Here is a 22,410-nt window from a genome sequence, read left to right on the forward strand (position 1 = left end):
GAACCCATGCGCAAGTCCCTCATTCTTTGTCCAAGTGAGGTGATCTTTGACTTTTTGGAAAGGTGAGATCAAGGGGAAAAACTTTTATGTTGAACACGTTTCTATTTGAAGTTTGGATCATGATTAATTTTAAGGTGAATTTTGGAAAATCAAACATGTTTGAAAATTTTCTAAGTACCAAGTCAAATGTTCACTTCTTCCACCTTGAATAACTTTTTCTATGGGCTTCTAGTGGAAAAAGTTCTGGCATAAAAGTTGTAGCTCTTTCAAACCTATTCAATTTTGTCATAAGTTTTGACCTCATTTGGATTTGGCATGAAGGAGTTATGAATTTTAGAAGTTGAGGAAAATCACTTGTTCAATGGTAGTGGCCCAAAATGACCTTTAATGTTTTCTCTTGGCACATGTATTTGCAAGTTGAATTTGAACTTATTCCAAACATAAACGTTGAAAAGGACATCTTGAATTTGATTATGAAACTTTAATGGCTTTCATCTCATAAATATTGAGCAAGTTATGGTCTTTGGAAATTGACCTCGTAACTAGGGTTCAAACAAAACAACCTATAATATTTCACCATGAAAATGAGTTTCCAAGCAAAAATAGCTCTTGACTTAAACATGAAAGTTGTTTTTAATGGAATTTTGAGTAACTTTTATCCTGGAATCATTTTCACATGACAAAAATTGTAGGAGATAGGGTCTAGGGAACCCCAATTTTGACCAGTTGACTTTCTCTGGTCAACCACCATGAACCAACTTGCTAACTTGACATTATCTTGATTTTTGGGTCTCATGGAGGATATTATATGTCTAAGATGATGTAATATGAAGTATCCCTTGAAATATTTGATCAGTTGTTGAAGAAACTTGTTGAGGAAGTCACACAAGATACCTAGATGAATTAGGGTTTCCAAGGCAAAAAAGCTTCAAACTCTTGGTGATTTCTTGATCAAAATGATATGTGAAGATCATGGGGACCCATACATGATGTATAGAGTCAATGTAAACCATCTCTTGATTGGTCTCCTTGTATTGAGGGTCTTAAACCCTAGATATGAGCTTGATGGAGCATGAGTGAACTCACACACTACCTACAAAAGCAACAGACTATACATGGACATATTTTTGGTATTCTGGTTAGTAAATAATTAAAAACAAAGTATGATATAATAAAATATGCTTGGTGACCTCTCCCAATGCAAACCCAATGAATGAGGGGTAAGGAGGATGCCAAGGTGTGATCCCAATGCCAATGCATATGATGAGATATCATGAGGGATCTTAGGGTCAAAATTGGGGTATTATAAGGTTTATTAGTCTTTTATCGATGAAATGCGTCCCATTGTTTATTACGAAAGCTTGGGGCACCACGAACCTAGCCAACATGTTCCTTTTGAAAAAATTCACAATGTTTGTTGTAGTGATGTTCGCCAATGCCTTAAACTTAATATATTTAGTGAAATAATCTACAACTAAGATAAGATACCTGAGTTGTCCATGATCCATAATGAAGGGTCCTAGAATATCTATCTGTTACTACAAAAATGGCCATGGCGATGTCAATATGTATAGTTCAGCGACTGGGGTGTTGAAAACATCTTTGTTCCTCTGACACTGGTCTCATTTTTCACGTATTCCTGGGCATATTGGACTATGGTCGACCAATAATACCATTCTCTTAGAACCTTATTTTCTAGTTCCCTTTCCCCTAATTGTTGCCCGATGATTCCTTCATGAACTTCCAGGAGGGCATAGTTGGCCCATGTTTTCCTCAAGCACCATAGTAATGGCGTGGACAAACCCATTTTGTACAAATTTTCTTCAACTATAGTGTATTCTCCTACTCTTCTTCTCACCAGGTAGCTTTAAATGGATATAATGGAAGAATCCCATACTTGATATATTGTTGAATCAAAGTCATCCAATAAGGTCGGATAATGTCATCCACAACAACTACCATCTTCCCCTTAGATTTGGTATTGGGGGTTCTTTCTAGTTTCTTGGAATAAAGAGTGGTTGATACCGAGACTTCTGGTGTTTCCCACCCGAGATAAGGCTAATGTTTGGGTGTTCTCTTCCCATGGTACATGGACAATCTCGAATGCCTTGAACTTCTCCAATTTCTCAGCAGCTATCTTGAGGTGCCACTAGAGAAATGGGTCATTTGTATGTGCCTCTCCTGTTATCTAGGAAACAACCAAATGGGAGTCTATTGGTAGTTTGATGCCTTCGACCCCATTTCCTCCACTAGCATGATCTTAGTGATGACGACCTCAAATTCAGCTTGGTTATTGGTGGTCGGGAACTCGAACCTCATGAAAACTTCCACAACCAAAATGGTATTGTTTTCCAAAATGACATCTGCACCACTTCTCTGACTATTAGATGAACCATCTGTTAATACCACCCAAGTATAGTCTGGCTCTAGAGGCACGGGGGTCATCTTGACTAGGAAGTCGGCAAACAACTGAGTCTTTAATGCTTTCCTTGCTTTAAAAGACACTTCATACTCAAATAACTTGATGGACCACGTCGTCAATTGTCCGACCAAATCCAAGCGGTACAACACTTGCTTTAGAGGTAAATCCATCATACCCACTAAGGAATGCGCAAGAAAGTATCGTCAGAGCTTGTGTCATGTTGTCCCTAATGCCAAGGCTGCACTCTCAATCTTCGGGTACCTCATTTCCGCCCCTATTAGGGCCTTTGAGATGAAGTACACATGGATCTAGTTGACGCCATATTCTTTAATCAAAACACCATTTACCGCTTCCTCAACAACAAGGTACAAATACAAGACTTCCCTCGAAAGTGGCCGAGTAAACACCGGGGGCGTGGCTAAGGTCCTCTTCAAAGATTCAAACGCCCCTTCATAATCACACATCAACTTAAAATCATTCATTTTCCTAAATAGTTTGTAAAAAGGCAAAGCGTGTTGTGCAGTTTTTGAAATGAATCTATTCAAAGAAGTTAACGTACCATTCAACTTTTGAACCTCCCTTTTCGGAGTCGGTGAGTTCATTCATGTATGAGCTTACACTTATCAGGGTTTGCCTCGATTCCTCTCTCTATCAAATAAAATCCTAGGAACTTTTCGGCCCTTACCCCGAAAGCGCATTTCTTGGGTTGAGTCGCCTATCATATTGTCGGACCTTCCTAAACACTCATTGCATGTGCTGAGTGTGAAGCTCTTCCCAACCAGATTTTATGATCATGCCATCCAAATACACTTCCAGTGCCTCTCCTATTTTTTATTGGAAGATCATGTTCATCCTTTTATGGTAGGTCACACCAACATTCTTTATTCCGAAGGGCATGATGTTGTACTGATAATTGGCATGTTTGATCATGAATTATGTCTTTACCCCGTCGAGTTTGAGCATATGTATTTGATTATACCCAGAATAAGTATCCATGAATGAAAGCAACTGATATCCAATTGAATTGTCTAAAAGCTTGTCAATTTTCAGGAGTGGATAGGAATCCTTTAGACAGGATCTGTTAAGATCGGTGTAGTCGATGCACATCCTCCACTTTATCAAGGCCTTTCTTACTAAAACAATGTTGGACAACCACTATGTATACTTGGCTTCATAAATGAACTTGGCGTCTAATAGACCCTTAACTGTTCTAGCAATGGCATCACATTTCTCTGGGGATTGCCTCCTCCAACGTTGAGATATGTAGCAAGTGCCACCTTCCATATTTAATTGATTACACGATACACTAGGATCAACGCCAAACATCTCATACGAGGTTATAGAAACAAGATCGGTGTTAGCCTAGATGCACTCAATCAGGGTGGTACTTACTTTTAAAGGGTGCATGACGCCTATTTTTACTGACCTGGAAGGATTATCCTTATTCTAGACAGACTCAAAATCATCATCTAGCACTAGTTGAACCTCGCCTTCTCACGCGCCTAGGTTGAACATATTAGGAACCCCTGGATCTTCTTCTACTTTAGCTTTTGAGACTGCTGACAATTCTAGAATGTCCTTATGAATGATTCCCTTGATGTGCTTTGCCTCATCCACGTTGGCACTCACTATGACCGAACTTCCCTCTTCATCATGATAAATCACCTTCAGGTGGATAGGGGATGCCATTGCATATAGTCTCACTATGAAGGATCTCCCTAGGACACCTTTTAAGGTACCCTGACACGATATTACCATAAAGTTAAGGATTACCTTTCTTTTGAGTGCTCCTTCCCCAATTCTACAGTTAGATCTATAGTTCCTTGAGGAAAAGTTACTGAATAGTTTAACATTAACAGATCTCCCCCTCTAAATAGACTCATATATGCTTGTTGGATACCTAACATATCCATTATATCTGCATAAAGGACATTTCAAGAGCTTTTACCATATACAAGGAATCCAATTAGGTTTTGATCAGCGGCGGTGATCGCAAGAATCAAACTCATATCGAAGTTTCAAATTCCATTAAACTTCTTGCAATCTAGAAATCCTAACTCCAATTGATCCTCATTTTGTCGAATGCCAATGTCAGCTACGAGTAGAAAGAAATCTGAAGAAGGATAGGTGCTAGATGACGCGATATCACATAATTAGTCAATCTGTGATATCTTATGATCAATTGATTCAAGATTTGTATTGAGGATCTTAAACATGGATACTTGATTTACTGTCAGTGCTTCTTCTACTACTGGTATAATATGATTTTAGATTGAGAATAATTTAATGGTGGAAATTCGCGGTTATCAGAAGTCGATTCCCACCGACGATGCCATTATTTTGTTTAGGAACCAGAAATAGTTGTAGTTGAAGAACTGATGATCTTGAAAAAAATGGTGTTGATCTCCGTCATGGAAGCATGGGGTGCACCTGCATGGTTAACACTCCAACGCTCGAGTTAATTAAAGATTCAAGATGAGTGTAGTGAAAAGTGAAGATCAGAGAATGTACCTGACATTTCACGTGAACTAATTTTATACCTTGGGTTCAGTGGAGTGGACTTGAGATGAATTAGACCTTAATAATTTTGGGCTTTTGGCCGGCCAAGAACACCTTCCTACCTCTTAGATAGTCATTGAAGACACAATCCACAAATTTACAATCAAGCTGAATTAACTTGACTTGTAAGAAAGCCAAAACTTTGACGACATTCAAAACAAAGTAGGTTACAATGTTTCTAATTCAAATCTCCATAAGTATTTGGAAGTCTATTATTGTAAATGAACACGTGCTAACTAGGTAAGTTGCTTATCATCATCCTTACCCTATAAAATCAATGACAACATAGTAGTCACATAATTTTTATCCCTTGTATTCTTCAAAATTCATTAAAGTGTTTCGAAAGAACATCAATGCATTCCACCATGTCTTGACCTCAAATCCCACATCTTTTTATTTTAATGAAAGTGTTCACTAGATGATGATGAATGAAGAACAACAATTGAAACCTTCTAAAATATATAAGCCATATATTTTAAACCCTTTAGCTATTATTACTTCACAATGTGAAATATTAAACACCCAATGTCCAACTATAACGCAATAGGCTAGATCATCAAACATGTTTATGGATAACAAATTTGGTCTGAGCTTTAGAACATACCTTAAATTGTGAAGAGGAAACTCACATTCATCGAGCGTTTTAAGTCTTCTCATACCAATACCCTAAACCTTGCAAGCCCTATTATCACCAAGGTGAACTACTCCACCTTCCTTCAACTTCAAAATCTCAAAGTATTATTTTCTTGGACACATGTGCTAAAAGAAATTTGAGCCCTTGACCCAAGCGTCTTCAGTCTCTAAACTAAATACCACTAGTGCACGAACACTCTAAAAAATATCCTCATTTGAGGCACCAACAATATGAGTAAAATATTCATTGTCCTCGTTCTAGGTACCACCCCTCTTTAAGTGAGTGAGTTTTTGACAAATAATTTTTTTTAACCTTAACTTAAAAAACTTCTTTGAGTTGGACATCCCTCTGGGCTTACTCCCTTCTCTTGAGACACTCAAACCTTCACCACTATTGTCAATCTTAAAATCTTTCACCTTTGAAAATTCTTTGGATCTCATAATCATCTAGACTTTATCCAAAATAATAAAAGTGCTCAAAGAATTTAGATAATGAGCTCAACAAGAGTAGAACTCTGTACTCATCTTCCACCTTCACCTCAATATTCTCTAGATCATTAATGATCTTGAAAAATGTTGTCAACTACTCCACTATGATTTTGTCCTTTACCATTCAAAATGAATAAAGTTGTTATTTCAAACATAACCCCGTGAGGCAAATACTTGATCATACAGTGATTTCTAAATAAATATTCTTTACATGTTTAATATAAGAGTATTAGAATTATTTTTTTAAGCGGGAATGCAAATAGGTATTTGAACTGAACGAGCTAGTGAATCTAGGACTTGAATATTTTCAACCCATATCTGTCAATTTTTAAATTTACATCTTTTGTTTACTTTTAAGAAAAAGTCCAACAAACAAACCTTATTTTAATTTTTTGTAATTAAAATTAGAAAGACTACGCAATTCCAATTGAAGAAACATTGCAAATTTCATCTCTTAGTTATGTATTCAATTGTTACACATGCCACTAAAATTGCCTCTCTGTTATTTGTACAAATATTTAATCAATATTGATGTTTTTCCGTATTTTATTATATAAATTTTGAGTCACTCACAATTGTCTCTCATTTTTTCATAGATTAAAACTCACTTATCATTCTTGTAAATTAATCATTTGACAAAACTCACACATAAGTGATTTGAATTATACAAATCCTTCCCCTGAATCATGAAGTTTGTTTCTTAAAAATTGGATTTTGGCCCTAGATGCATGACTCGAGTCACAACTTCCTTTGACTTGAATAACAAGGTGTGTGACTCGAATCATGATATGTTTGACTTGAATCATGGATTAGTTTATCAACTTTGGCTCGCTCTTTGGAATTGTAATTCTAGTAAAAAAATCCTGACTTGAATCACATGACTCGAGTCAAGAAAAGCCATGACTCGAATCAAACATACTAAAATATACTTTTTATTTTTTTGATTCAAATCATTCACTATATCTAAATTATCATTTTTGCATTTGACTCGAATCAAAGTCTTATTTTTTCACCTATTTTGTATCTTATCTCCGATACATATAAAAGTTAAAGTGTTATCTCTCTATTTAACAATTTGCAAACAATTTGGAATAATTTTCATAATTTTTTCAATAGAGTGTTCTGTCAATCGCACAAGCTTTCTCTCAAATTAACTTTGAAGAAAATATTTTTTAGTGTTGATTTCTTGAGTGAAAACAAATGGTATGTGAGAGTTTGTTGAAGTCCTTTAGTTTTGAGAAGGTGGTTTGATTTAAAATCAAAGATCTAAATGAATTTGCAATCAGATATGTGTTGCTTAGTAATTAGCTTTGAGTTTTCATTTTGTTTATGGAATAATCAATAGACCATGTAAATTTTATATCAGTGGAATAATCAATAATTTATGATGACTTTTTATCGGAGATTGGATTAGGTGCAAACGAGGACGACACATCCAACCAATATAAATCTCTATGCATGCTTTCTCTATCCCATCTTTCTTTTAATTTTTTTATATAGAATTTGCATCTTCAAAGGTTTTGTTTGTTTTATAGGTTGCATGTGATTATGCTTTGTTTCTTATAACGATTTAATGTTTAAGATTAGATATGTGTTATATCTAGTCTTCTAAATCAGGTGATTATTCTAAAAGACTATAATTATAAATTATTGTATCAAGTTAATCAAATTTTTTTCAAGCATATTTATTTGAATTTAATTGGATTAGTTATCATATTATTAATTAGTTAATTCATTATTATTGGATTATCGTTGAGTTAATTTGTACATCAATTCAATTATGTAATTATTTAAAAACGTTTTTAAAATACTCACGCACATTTTAAACCCTAATTTTAAAAATCTTTTGAAAACTCTTTTATTGGAAAAATGTTTATTAAGTTCCTCGTTTTAGACCATTTTACGCTAATATTCAACTAACAATCACTTTTCCAATTTAAAATATTTTTATTATAATACAATCTTTTTCAAAACTATTTGCTCATTCCAAGAAAAAAAATCCTCTCTAACTTCTTAATGCATAAATATGTTGTGATTACATAGTCCAAATAAATTAAAAAATAATTATCTCTTCATTCAAATTAAATAGATGATTAGTCAATTGAGGATACATTTCATAATTTTATAAATTATCTCTATGCTAATTATTTGAGAATCTACGTTATTTTGATAATATATATATATATATATATATATATATATATATATATATATATATATATATATATATATATATATATATATATATATATATATATATATATATATATATATAAGTCTTAAGTCATCTAGTAATTTCTAAAGACAAAACGAATGATATTTTTATAATTTTTATATTTATTTATTTTTTATTTAAAATTATTTAACTTATTTTCTTTTTTAATTCAATTTATTTAGTTATTTGTTTATTTAATATTATTTATTTCACTATCTCTTTTAATTATTAATTTTTTATATATTTAGTAATATAAAAGTTCTTAAGTCATATAATTATTTATAAATCATAACGAAAGATATTTTAGAATTTTTATATTTATTTGTCTGTTTATTTAGTATTATTTAATCCACCATCTCTTTTAATAATATTTATTTGTTTATTTATTTATTTAATATTACTTATCCCACTATCTCTTTTAATTATTAAATTATCTTTTTAAATATTTATTCTACTAACTAATAATTTTGCATATCTTATATATAAAGGTTCTTAAGTCATCTAACAACTTCACAAATTAGAAGGATATTCTTGTAACTTTTATATTTATTAATTTATTAATTTAATATTATTTAACCCACTAACTCTTTTAACTGTATTTATTTATTTGTTTGTTTATTTAAAATTATTTATTGCATTATCTCTATTAATTATTATTTTTTTAAAATATTTATCCCACTAACTAATAATTTTGCATATAAAAATAATTATTAATAATTATTTTCAATTTTATTATTATTATTATTATTATTATTTACCAAAATTGATTTAATTCCATATTTTAAGTAATCACTACTAAGCCACTTCTTTTTTTAATTTCCATTTTTTTTAAAAGTAACCTCTTTTTAATAAAAGGAAAATGACATGATTAAAAAAGAAAGGAAAAAAAAATCACAGGATTTATCCAACAAGCGCATATCAACCCTAAACGAATAATATAATAATGAAAAATAAAAATGATATATAAAAGATAAATTGGACATAAACTCAATAAAAATAGAGATTAATTGAAATACACTGTCAGTGTAAAAGAGTTTTACACCATCACTTAATTATAGGCGTTAGATATTAAAAGAAGTTTGACTTTTATTTTAAAAACCTATAAAGTAATACAAACGGGTGATGGTGATGAACCGACGGTGTAAAACGTTTTACACTGACAGTGTATAGTAATTAATCTCTAAAAATATATTGTGACGCAGATAGGATAATTAATCTCTAAAAATATATTGTGACGCAGATAGGATAAACACAAATACAATTCAAGGTATCTAATATGAGATCCATATTTTATTTACATAGAGATAAAACATATTCAAAAATACAATTCAACAAACTCAACGTAGGTTCCATATTTTGTTTACATGGGAAATAAAATAGCTTACGTGTCAAGCAGAGAATTTAGAAAAAAAATTGTTACCTGAACATCTAAATAGTATTTGAATTCACATTTAGAATAAAGGATGAGCCAAAGATTATATGGAAATAAAGGATGAGCCAAAGATTATATTGGGAAACAGTAACCAACTTTTAAGTCAAAGATTATTTTCAGCTATCTATTTAACGTATATATTATGAACTCAAATAGCAACTAGTGATGAAATGTGAAAAGAAAACTCTTACTGTATTTCTTTTATGACTTTTCTTCATTCTCACTTCTAAAGATATAAATCAGACAAGGACACCAAACAATATTGATATTGTTAATACTATTATATTAAATTTTGTTTTATTAACTTTTTAACCGATGAGAATTTCCATTGCGGAGTTAATATTTTAACGCATCTACTTATTATTGAACTTTTTAATTTTAAAATAAAATTATTGAATAAAAAGTGGGTGTACCTTTTTTTATGTGATATATATATATATATATATATATATATATATATATATATATATATATATATATATATATATATATATATATATATATAACGTATTTTGTATTAATTTATTTAATTAAATTAAGAATATGCGAGCGTTATTTTTAATACATTTTTAATACTTGAGAATGCAAATATAATTTAGAGATTTCACCTATTGATCTAGCGTGTCGTGTCTCTATATTACAAGTTTTACACTCATTGAGCCATTTTCTATTTTAATTTTTTAAATTAATTATAGTGATTTTTTTCTCCCCAATCTCTATCTTGATCTCTATCTTGGGTGCTACTTACTAAAAACAAATTCAAACTTTTTTTCAATTTCCATAAAATTTAATTTGAATTTCTCATTGATGACAAAATAGAAAAATACGATTTGCCCTCTTTATATGAAAATATAAAAAAATGGATTTTTTTTTTCAAAATCTAAAACTTTGGCTCTCCGTATGAATATTCATTGGGTTTTAGACCTTTCTCAATCTCTAATTATTTGGGCATTGCTGAAGAGCTCCTTGTGCGACTAATTATCTTCCGTTTATGAACCACGACTTAATTCGCCACACATTCTTTCATCGTATTTGAGAAGAAAAATGATTGATTGGGTTTAGACCTTCCTCAATCTCCGATTATATGAACGTTGATGTAGAGCTCCCTGTTTGAATAATCGTCTTCTGCCTAAAAGATATCCAACACATTTAACCTAATTCCTCGCCCCCGTGCCATCGAAAACCTTTTCAAAAAGAACATTGTTTAGTCCATTCTAATGAGAATATAAACAAACACTTTAAGTCTCTGATTGCGAGCACAAGCAACATTTAACTATTAGAATGTGATTTAAACACTTTTTCATTAAAACACACCAACAAACAAATCGTAGCCCCGAACTACGAAGCTTTGACTTCCTCATTGTACCAGAGGATACGTAAGAGTGAGACCCACAATCTCGCAAAGCACCCTAATAAAAAAAAATTGCGACCCCTTTTCTTTTCTCTTTTGTACATTTTGTCATTCAAAGAAAACAATTAACATAAACTAACATTCAATCACAAATTTAACTAAAAGGTTCCTGTTGAGTACAACGGGTGTGAGGGGTGTTAATATCTTTCCCTTGCGTAATCGACTCCCAAACCCGAATTTGGTTGCGACGACCATTTTCTTTTTTTCTTAAGGGTTTTATCGATATTTTCCCTTTCCTTTTTGGAATAAATAAAGTTCGATAAAGACTCTATTCAAATCCTTTTTTCCGCGACCATCACGAAGGATCGTATTTTTCGAGATGCGGCAGTGTCATACTTGTTTTTAATTGGCCATAATTTATCCCTCTTGTTTTTAATTGGTCGCTATTTTTCATTATGATTTGTCTTTCTTTTATGTTAACCTGAAAATTAGTATAAATAGGAGTCCAATTTCACAAGAAAAAACACTAGAAACCCCTTAAACAAGACAAACTCAAACATAAACCTTTCTCACATTTTTGGTCAACACAATATTATTATTGACTCAAAAAAATCCCTCCACGACGACGTAAGCGCCGCCATGCCGCGACGTCCATCTTCCTCCGACCAGCCTCCTTCTCCCTTTATGGTCCCTTTTTGCTTTTCTGTTTGTTTTCTCTTTCCTTTGTATAAATGATTTACTATTTGTTTTGAAGGTGGTATGAAAAATAAATGAGAATACGAGTTTATTACCTCTCTCTCTCTCTCTCTCTCTCTCTCTCTCTCTCTCTCTCTCTCTCTCTCTCTCTCTCTCTCTCTCTCTCTCTCTCTCTCTCTCTCTCTCTCTCTCTCTCTCTCTCTCTCTCTCTCTCTCTCTCTCTCTCTCTCTCTCTCTCTCTCTCTCTCTCTCTCTCTCTCTCTCTCTCTCTCTCTCTCTCTCTCTCTCTCTCTAATGTTGTTGTTTTTTAACACATAAAAAATCGTACACCAATAGCTAGATCAACTTTGTGTTTTTTTTATTTATCATTTTTATTATTTGGAATTAGTATAGATTTAAAGGCTATTAATATCTCATGATTAAAATGATAAGAAATCTGCAGAGTTTATGTTTATTTTATGTTTCTGTTTAATGTGTTAAAATATATAATACGAAGTTATACCAATGATGATGGTTGTCACTTAGTTGCCGTAGCTCACGTGATAACATAACGTTACATAGTCAATTCTACTTCTAATAGTCATAATTGAGTAGCTTATTATTATTATTATTATTATTATTATTATTATTATTATTATTATTATTATTATTATTATTATTATTATTATTATTATTATTATTATTATTATTATTAACTTAAATACCAAAATCAATAAATCCAATTATTTTCATAATTATAATCAAATCTTTTTCACAATTAAAATTTAAAACATTTTTCACAATAAAACTCGGATAAAAAAGGATCTATTAGATGTATATCCATGTGATCCCCGAATGTTCAATCAAATTGAATTCAATCAGTTCCTTCATCGATGAAAAAGGATCTATTGGATGTATATCCTTGTGATCTTCTTGTACTTGGATACAAGTTGTATAGCTTGCCTTTCGAGTGTTTGTCATATGTAAGGAACTCTGACTCGATTCTCATCAAACCTCTTTTTCATAATAAAATCAAATGAAAAAGGATCTATTGGATGAATATCCTTGTGATCCTCGAGTATTTGGATTCAAGTTGTATAACTTGCCTTTCGAATACTCGCCATTCCCCTAAAAACAACGACAACCAATTAAACCTATTTTTTCCCAAGCACGAATACAAACTTTTTCAAAAATGAACAGTGTTTTCTCCATTCTAATGCGACAAATAAGAAAACGTTTCATTATGTCCATACGCGACGGACAAGCAACGCTTAATCTCTCGAATGCGGCCTAAACCTCGTTTACTAAAATAAACTAACAAACAATCATTTTTCACCCATAACTACTTAGTTTTGAGTTCCCCACCGCAACTGGGGATACGTAGGAGCAAGATTCAGAGTCTTGTCAAGCACCCTAATAAAAAATTTATTTTTGTCCCTTTTTATTTACTTTCAAACTTTCAATAATCATAAGAAAACAAATAACATTAAGCGAACACTTATAATCGTAAAACTAACTAAATGATTCTCGTTGGATAAAACGGATGTGCGGGGTGCTAATACCTTCCCCGCACATAACTGTATTCACATCTTCCTAAGTGGGTCATGCCTAATCTGAAGATACCTGAACTAGGGCATGACCCACTTAGGAAGATGTGGATACATCAGGCGTGACCCACAAGTAAACCATCCAGATTAGAAGGCTATGTCATCCAAGGAACGCGCCTGAAGGTGGCCTTCGTACAAGCAGAAGCATATGTCATCTGCTATAGTACGATCAATAAACACTAAGAATAACTCTATCGCCTTATTACTTTTGTATGGGGAAAATGCGCAAGCACATGGCCAGTTCTCAGTGTAGTCCATGACAGGTTGCCATCCAGATATGCAAGGAAATTGAGAGAAGATCCACTCTTGAAAATGGTTCAGATAAAGTTTTAGTAAAAAGTGTAACACAAGCGTTCTGAAAATATTAGTAACAATAAAGAATGCAAATAAATTATTGTAAACAGTGTGCAACTTCCAGTCATTTGTCTTGTCTTCCAAAGACAAGCTTCACCTAGTTTGGAGTACAGTTAAACCAAACATGCGGCCCTTAGTTGTACTCGTGGATCTGTTGTAAGTCGATGAAGTATGTTAGGTAGACAACATCAATGTATGTTAGATTTTTATCCATAAATATTGTCGTGTTAACCAAGTATATGAAGTATAACCTCAATGTACATTGTATGTGAAACAAACTTTGCTCGTCATCACCTTCGGCCTCCACTGCCGTAGCCAAGTGGTATTTGTACAGTTTCGTCAGGTATGAAAATCGGGCATGAACACCTCTCGTGGCATCAAGCTCCTGTTAGGCCTCGCTTGGGTTAACTCCCAAATAGTTTACCATCAATTCAAGTGCCTCTAATTTGTTGATTCGGGAATGTTTTATTAATCTTAACCTAATAGGAAGATGCATGAGGAATGAGACATCATGAAGGGTGATGGAAATCTCACCTTGAGGGATGACGAAAGATGATGTCTCCTTGTTCCATCTCTCCACAAAAGCTGCAAACATGCCATGGTTAATGGTCATGTATTTAGTGGTGCAAAAACCTTCCATCCCAGAGTAATGAACTACATCTTGAAACCATGTGTCTACATTATATTCCATGTTTAAAATATTCTCGTCATTGTTTACAGATTTTAGAATTTCACACTCTAGTAAAAATAAATATATCAATATTAATCACAACTCAATTAGTATGAAACAAATGTAAGATATCTGTAAAATAGGAAAGGAAAAAAATCCAGAAAAATCTGGAGATGCATCTCCGTAAAATAGCAAAGGAAAAAAAATCTTGAAAAAATCGTTTATGTATATCTATAGTGTTATATTTGTGAGAGTCCTAAACAAAGGTAGCTCGGGCGTCCTCACCAAAGAGTGGTATCTCCTAGGAGACATCCTCATAGAATATAGGGCTCTCCCTTGAAACTGGTGAAATGTATAATGCATTTATCTCCCATTAGTTAGAAGAGAATGAGTTTGCCACGGTTCCCTTGAGAACACGAGGTCAATAACTTCCCCTAGTCATGAGGGGGCGGTTGTTACCCCTACGGGTTTCCTAAATGCTAGGCCCCAAAAGCCTCTATAAATACTTTTCTCCTAGAGGGAGAAAAGATAGAGAGCCTAACTCATACGCTTATACCTAAGCACCCAAATATCTATATAGTCTCTCACCTCACATTAGTAGGTCCTCTAAACCACCACAAAATACCACAATACATGGCTTCTCGTTGTCGTGGGCAAGCCCTAACCACAATTATTTGTTATACACCTCTAAGGACTTTGAGTGGCCCTACCCTTTGCAGGGGTAACATGCGCACCTGTACTTTTTTACCAGTACAATGTCGCCAACCGTGGGACCCTGGTAAAACTAATTCGGGTCATAGCTTCTTCATCACCATCACCCTACTCACTATTTTCCTCCGTTTCTACACCTAGCCACTTTTGGTCATGGTTAACAGGAGAGCTTCAACCCCTGAGCCAGAAGGTACTAGTGGTAGTGGTGATGCGTGTAACACCCTTGTTTTAGTTTTAATATTATTAGTATTATTTTAATATTTTTAATATTATTATTTTTTTAATTATTTGAGTTTTTATATACTTTTATTTAATTAAGTAATTATTATTTAATTATTGGGTGTTTTTTTAAAGAATTAGCTTAAAATTTAAATTAATTAGGAATAATAAAGAATTTATGATTTTGGGGAGAAAACTATAAATTAATTAAAAATAGAGTAATTAAATGAAATTAAAAAAGAAATAAGAGGGAGGTAGTGGAATTAATATAATGTAAGTAGAGAAGAGTGAGAGAAGGGAATGAAAAGTTGGAGAAAAGAGGCAAAGAGTGACAAATTCACTTTTGAGGTTGGGGGGAAGGGGTATTCATATATGGGTGGCTAAAGAGATGGATAATGAGTGTTCTTTACCCTTCTGCCTTCTCCATTTTTCTTTATCTATAATTGATGTTTTTGGCTAAAGATGGTTTGATTTGTTAACTTTGACCCGATAACCTTCCAGATGCCTTTTGATATGGTGGAATTGATTGATTGAATAATGGTTGTGCCCTACGATAAGGCGAGCATATATGAATTTGTATGTTTTTCTTTTGAGTCATATTAGTCTTAGTTAATCTGTATTGAGACGACTTAAAGTCAAATAGGCGAGGCGAGTTTAGATCTATTCAATATGGAAAGAATTCAGAGAGTCGAAAAAATTGAGAAAAAGTCGAAAAATCGAAAAAGTCGAAATGTCAGAAAATCGGCTCGGCTCGGTAGCGGTGGCTCAGCGGAGGTAGCTCGGTAGCGGTGGCTCGAAGGTGGCTCGGTTCAGCTTGGTGATGGCGGTTAATTTTTGAAGTAAAACTAAAAATTGTATAATTTGAGTTTCATGACTCCAATTGAGGCACGGTTTGAAGCGTTGGAAAACTAAGATGAACATTTTTCTTAAGGAAATAAATTCATTATGCATATATGTGTTGATATTTGGATGATTTGATATGTTAGAGTTGAAAGTAAATAATAATGTGTTGTATTGAGTTGTCTGATAGGTAATGAGTTGACCTTGTTGATTGTGAGGGTTGTAGAATATTATTGTTACCCTGTGGATGAATAATGTTGATCATGTATGATAATTTTCTTACCATGTTAGTGAGCATATTTGAGTAAAAATATGTTTACTCTGTTGACGAGTATTGTTGACCATACATGTTAATATGTTTCCTCGTTGGTGAGTAATGTTGAATAAATATATAATTATATGCATGTTGTTGAGTTGTAATTATATGTTGGTTAACTTTTGAAGTAAAACTAACAATTGCATAATTTGAGTTTCGTGACTCCGATTGAGGCGCAATTTGAAGCGTTGGAAAGGTAAGACGAAGATTTTTCTTAGGGAAATAAATTCATTATGCATATATGTGTGATATTTGGGTGATTTAATATTTTAGAGTTGAAAATAAATAATAATGTGTTGTATTGAGTTGTCTGATAGGTTATGAGTTGACCCTGTTGATTGAGAAGGTTGTAGAATATTGTTGTTATCTTGTTGATAAGTAATGTTGAGTATGTATGATAATTTTCTTACCATGTTAATGAGCATATTTGAGTAAAAATATGTTTACTCTGTTGATAAGTATTGTTGAGCACATATGTTAATATGTTTCCCCGTTGGTGAGTAATATTGAATAAATATATAATTGTATGTATGTGGTTGAGTTATAATTAAATATATATTATTGAGATGAGTAGTTCAGATGAGGAACTACAGTGGTGGCCTGATATTGGCATAGTTGTGGGTTCATATGAGGAACCGTAGTTGAGTAGTATATTGGTATTGTTTGTTGCATTTCATGCATCATGTATGTTGGAGATAAATGCACGGACTTTGATTTAGAGACAAATTTCTAATTTAGAAGTGGGTACCAGTGATGATTCTGGGACTTCGGTCTAACAAGGTGGTCTCAAATTCATTGGTGGAATCGTTGGTTCATATGAGGAACCAGAGACGGGTCTCAGATTCATTGGTGGAATCAATGGTTCAGATGAGGAACCGGAGACGTGGATTATGTGGACGCCTTGGGGAACTTACTGCTACAAAGTCATATCGTTCGGCCTGAAAAATGCAGAGGCAACATATCAACGCGCCATGGTAACCCTCTTCCACGACATGATTCATGAAGAGATTGAGGTTTATGTGGACGACATGATTGCCAAATCCAGAACTGAAGAATATCACTTGGTGAACCTGAGAAAATTGTTTGTCAGACTACGAAAGTTTAAACTGTGTCGGAATCCGGCTGAATGTACTTTTGGGCTCTGACCCGGTAAACTGTTGGGTTTCATAGTCAACCAGAAAGGTATTAAGGTTGATCCCGACAAAGTTCGAGCCATCCAAGAAATGCCAGCTCCCCGAACAGAAAAAGAAGTCAGAGGATTCCTTGGGCGACTTAATTACATCTCTAGATTCATATCACAATTGACGGCTACCTGCGAACCGATATTCAAACTGTTGAGAAAAAACCAATCGATTGTGTGGAACAACGATTTCCAAGCGGCATTCGATAAAATAAAAAATTACTTGCAAGAACCACCAATCTTGATACCACCGGTTCCTGGTAGGCCTCTCATTATGTACCTCATAGTACTCGATGAATCTATGGGTTGCGTTTTAGGTCAACACGACGACACAGGCAAGAAAGAACATGCCATCTACTATCTCAGCAAGAAATTCACTGAATGTGAGACTCGATACTCACTTTTGGAGAAAACTTGTTGTGCTTTGACTTGGGTTGCTCGACGCCTGAGGCAATGTATGATTTATCATACTACTTTATTAATATCCAAGATGGATCCAATAAAGTATATATTCGAAAAGCCTGTTGTTACTGGTAGAATTGCCCGGTGGCAAATGTTGTTAACTGAATATGATATACAGTATGTGACCTAGAAAGCAATAAAAGGAAGTGTTCTATCTAACTACCTTTCTCACCTACCTGTCAAAGGTTATCAACCGTTGAGGTTTGACTTTCCAAACAAAGACATCATGTTTATCAGAGACTTCACTATGGCAGGCTTCGAAGCAGGCCCCGAACCAGGATCTCGATGGATGCTCGTGTTCGACGGTGCTTCTAATGCTCGAGGTCATGGTATATGTGTTGTTATCACTTTTCCAACTGGTTTCCACCTTCCATTTACCACTAGATTATGTTTTGATTGCACCAATAATATGGCAGAATATGAAGCATGTATCTAAGGTTTAAAGGTGGCGATCGACCTAAGGATCAAGCTTCTTGAGGTATACAGTGATTCAGCTCTGGTAATCAGTCAGGTGAAAGGCGGTTGAGAGACTCGGGATAGCAAGTTGATACATTATAAAGAGCATATCAAAAAACTAATACCCTATTTTTATGAAATCTCTTTTCATCATATTTATAGGGAAGAAAATCAGTTAGCAGACGCTCTAGCCACGTTGCAATCTATGTTCAAAGTCAAATGGAAGAATCAAGCACCATCCATCCAGATTGACCACTTAGATGAACCAGCACATTGTCTAGCAATCGAGGTCGATCCTGATGATAAGCCTTGGTTCTACGACATAAAGACATTTATGGAGAAACGACAATATCTTGAGGGTATATCCATTACCGATAAGAAGGCTTTGAGAAAACTCTCTTCCAAGTTCTTCCTAAACGGTGATGTGTTATACAAAAGGAATTCTGATTCTGTACTACTCAGATGCGTGGATATACACGAAGCTAGTACAATCATAGAGTCAATACATGAAGGCTGCAAGGGTGTACACGCGAAGGGTCCTACTATGGCTAAGAAGATCCTTCGGGTTGGGTATTATTGAACGACGATGGAGACTGATTGTTATAACTTTGTTAGGAGATGTCACAAGTGCCAAATATATGGTGACAAGATATTTGTGCCACCAACTCCGTTGATTGTTCTGACTTCTCCATAGCCTTTTTCTATGTGGGGCATCGATATGATTGGGATGATAGAGCCCAAAGCTTCCAATGGACATCGATTCATCCTAGTCGCCATCGATTACTTCACAAAATGGGTTAAAGTTGCTTCATATGCTAATGTCACTCAATAGGTGGTTACCCGGTTTGTCAAGAAAGAGATAATCTGCCGCTATGGGATATCTAGCAAGATCATCACTTACAATGCCATTAACCTCAACAACAATATGATGAAGGAATTGTGCGAAGAATTTAAGATTGAGCACCACAACTCTTCACCATACCGGCCCAAGATGAACGACGTCGTAGAAGCAGCTAACAAGAATATCAAGAGAATCGTCTAGAAAATGGTCAAGACATATAAGGACTGGCATGAGATATTGCCATTCGCTCTACACGGTTACAGAACCTCGATCCGCACATCCACTTGGGCAACTACATACTCATTGGTATATGGGATGGAGGTTGTGCTACCGATTGAAGTCGAGATTCCTTCACTTAGAGTCATCATGAAAGCTGACCTTGATGAAGCTGAATGGGTTCAATCACGGTATGACCAACTGAATCTGATCGAAGAAAAGCGTTTGACGATCGTCTGTCATGGTCAGCTATACCAAAGACGTCTCAAACGGGCTTTTGACAAGAAGGTTCTTCCTCGTGAGCACCGCGCCGGGGAACTCATGCTCAAAAGGTATTCTTCTATTCACTCAGACCCGCAAGGCAAATGGACTCCCAACTATGAGGGACCTTTCATCGTTAAAAAGGCCTTCTCAGGTGGGTCTCTAATCCTCACAACAATCTATGGTAGACTAAGGCCTATGTTGTAATCAATGGAGAAAAATATACAAAATATTTCCCATTGCCATTTCATTTATTTTTCAATTTTTTGCAACACCCTCATCAAAGGTGTCTGCGTCCTTGTACGCCCTATATGTACAATTCTACATCAATAAAATTCAGTGATTCCATCAAAAAATCTCTTCTGTGTTTTGTATGCAAAATAATTGACTTGCCTTACTCACATAATGCTTTAAAATTTCGGGAAATAATAAAAGTTACACCAAAGAGAAACCATTTTCATTATTGTTAAGACCCGATAAACGTGAAGGATGACCGGTGACTCAAAAATGGGTTTCTTAGATACCTGTGACATCTAATCGGCTAGTATACCACGTTGGTTCCAACTTTTCAGTGTTCCTCAACAGGCAAAGATTCCTTGACAACAGTATTGGTATCACCTAAGTTCTGCAACAATTATCTTCAATGACGAGTCAGAGTTCCCACCATAATAAAGACTCATCCCCACAAATGACAAATAAGCAAACAAACATGCATCATAAAAGACAAACATACATCATGCACTACATTTAGCATCTTCACCATGACACCTTGTGTAAACACCCAAAGTCTGGGATAAATTCAACCATTTGTCCAAGCAAATTTCGGGTACGTCGGTATTTAATCACCTTCCATCTTGAATACTTGAAAAGCTCCCGTAATTCTTATATTCAGGTTCAAGAAGATTAAATAGGGGAAGTTGTTGTACCCCAAAATTTGCCCTCCTCTTTTTCAAATTATCCGTACAACTCCTTGGTCAGGAGATCACTTGCATACATTCATAATTCATCCCCATGCATCATTCATCATGGATTCAAAAACTTGGGCTTGTGAAGCTAGGGTTTTTGTGGATATCAAGGCTCAAAATCATGGTCTGACCATGTCATCAAGCATAGAGATGTAAAACCCTAATGCAGGTTTACACACTGGAAGGTTGATGGTTGGAGCATATGGCTTGATTCAAGAAACTTGCTTGAGGGGTAAGCCTCGGGGAAACCCTAATCAGGGAGATGGGGAATCAGTTGGATTTGGTGGCCTGATTGTGCATCCATGACCCCCAATCTTCACCTATCATCAATATACTTGGTCCAACCCTACTTTGGTCTTCTATGGGCATTGGTCTTAGTCTCAAGGTCATGTTGTTGGTCATGGGATTGTGGATACATCTATGGTCTTGGTCATCTAAACAACAAAACTTCTTGTGTCACAAGCCAATTGCTAATCATTCCCATTGATTCATGGATATTACATTCAAACCCTAATCTTATGCACTCATTTCATGGCCTTGTTAACATATTTTAACAGTCAAGTCATGTTCTTTTCAAAGTGAAGCATTCAAGTCATAAATAAACTAATTGTAAAACCAATTTCAAACCATGTTTCAAACCATTTCAATCCATTTCACATCATTTTTAAAACCATTCCATTTGATTCTACATAAGAAAATACAAGTCTTGACATTTTTGACTAATTGTTCACTTTGGTCAACAGTTGACTTTTTTGTCAACTTTGACCAAAGTCAACCCAAAATCCAAAAACCCTAAAATTCATCATAACCATTATTTCATTGTCCATTTACAAACAAAATACAAAGAAAATGCAATTTTGACCATTTTGTTGACTATGGTCAACAATTGACTTTTTGGTCAACTTTGACCAAAGTCAACTCTCACTTGCTCTTGATCATCCAAACTTGGCATGACATTTTGCTGTAATGAGTCATCCAATCTTCATATTTGTTGGTGGTTTTTCTTGATTACTTCCATTACAAGTAAGTCACATTGTACAAACCATGTTGTCTTGACATTTTGGAACCAATGACCATTGGCCTTGGTTTGTCCCTAATTGATTTCCAAGGAGGGCTCTAACAGCACAACATTGTCACTCATGGATCTAACAAAAAAAATACAACGAGCCAAAGAAATCGAATACATGGCTTAACTATTGAAGGATCCATGGCACAACAATGCTAGCCTTGTTGCTGCAACAATCAAGCCAAATCATGCAGCACACCTGAGCCAAACCTAGCAGCAGCACCATAACCTGACCATTATAACATTCCCACATGCATTTGGCCTTGATTTTATGATGATGGAGATGGCTCATGGAAAGCTGCAGCATAAGACACATCCCTGCAGAAACAGTCCAACATAACCAAACTCAGTCATGACATGTCAAAACCATTAAGAGACATCACATCCAAATTGGTTAGCATCATGTTCAAGAAGTTCAACATTGCATAACAAACAACACGACACTAAACATACCTCAAGCTTCACAAACC

At 34.5% G+C, this 22,410-nt stretch overlaps 1 protein-coding gene across 1 annotated transcript; it reads left to right on the plus strand.

Moving 5' to 3' along the window:
* Positions 1-18,925: 18,925 nt before the first annotated feature.
* LOC127130323 (uncharacterized) lies at positions 18,926-20,116 on the plus strand. Its single transcript, XM_051059351.1, has 2 exons — positions 18,926-19,161; positions 19,696-20,116. Exons 1-2 carry the CDS (start codon positions 18,926-18,928, stop codon positions 20,114-20,116), a joined length of 657 nt encoding a protein of 218 aa, XP_050915308.1.
* The last annotated feature ends 2,294 nt before the right edge of the window (positions 20,117-22,410 follow it).

The sequence above is a fragment of the Lathyrus oleraceus genome, chromosome 3 (genome assembly GCF_024323335.1).
Source record: "Lathyrus oleraceus cultivar Zhongwan6 chromosome 3, CAAS_Psat_ZW6_1.0, whole genome shotgun sequence".
Lineage (NCBI taxonomy): Eukaryota > Viridiplantae > Streptophyta > Magnoliopsida > Fabales > Fabaceae > Lathyrus > Lathyrus oleraceus.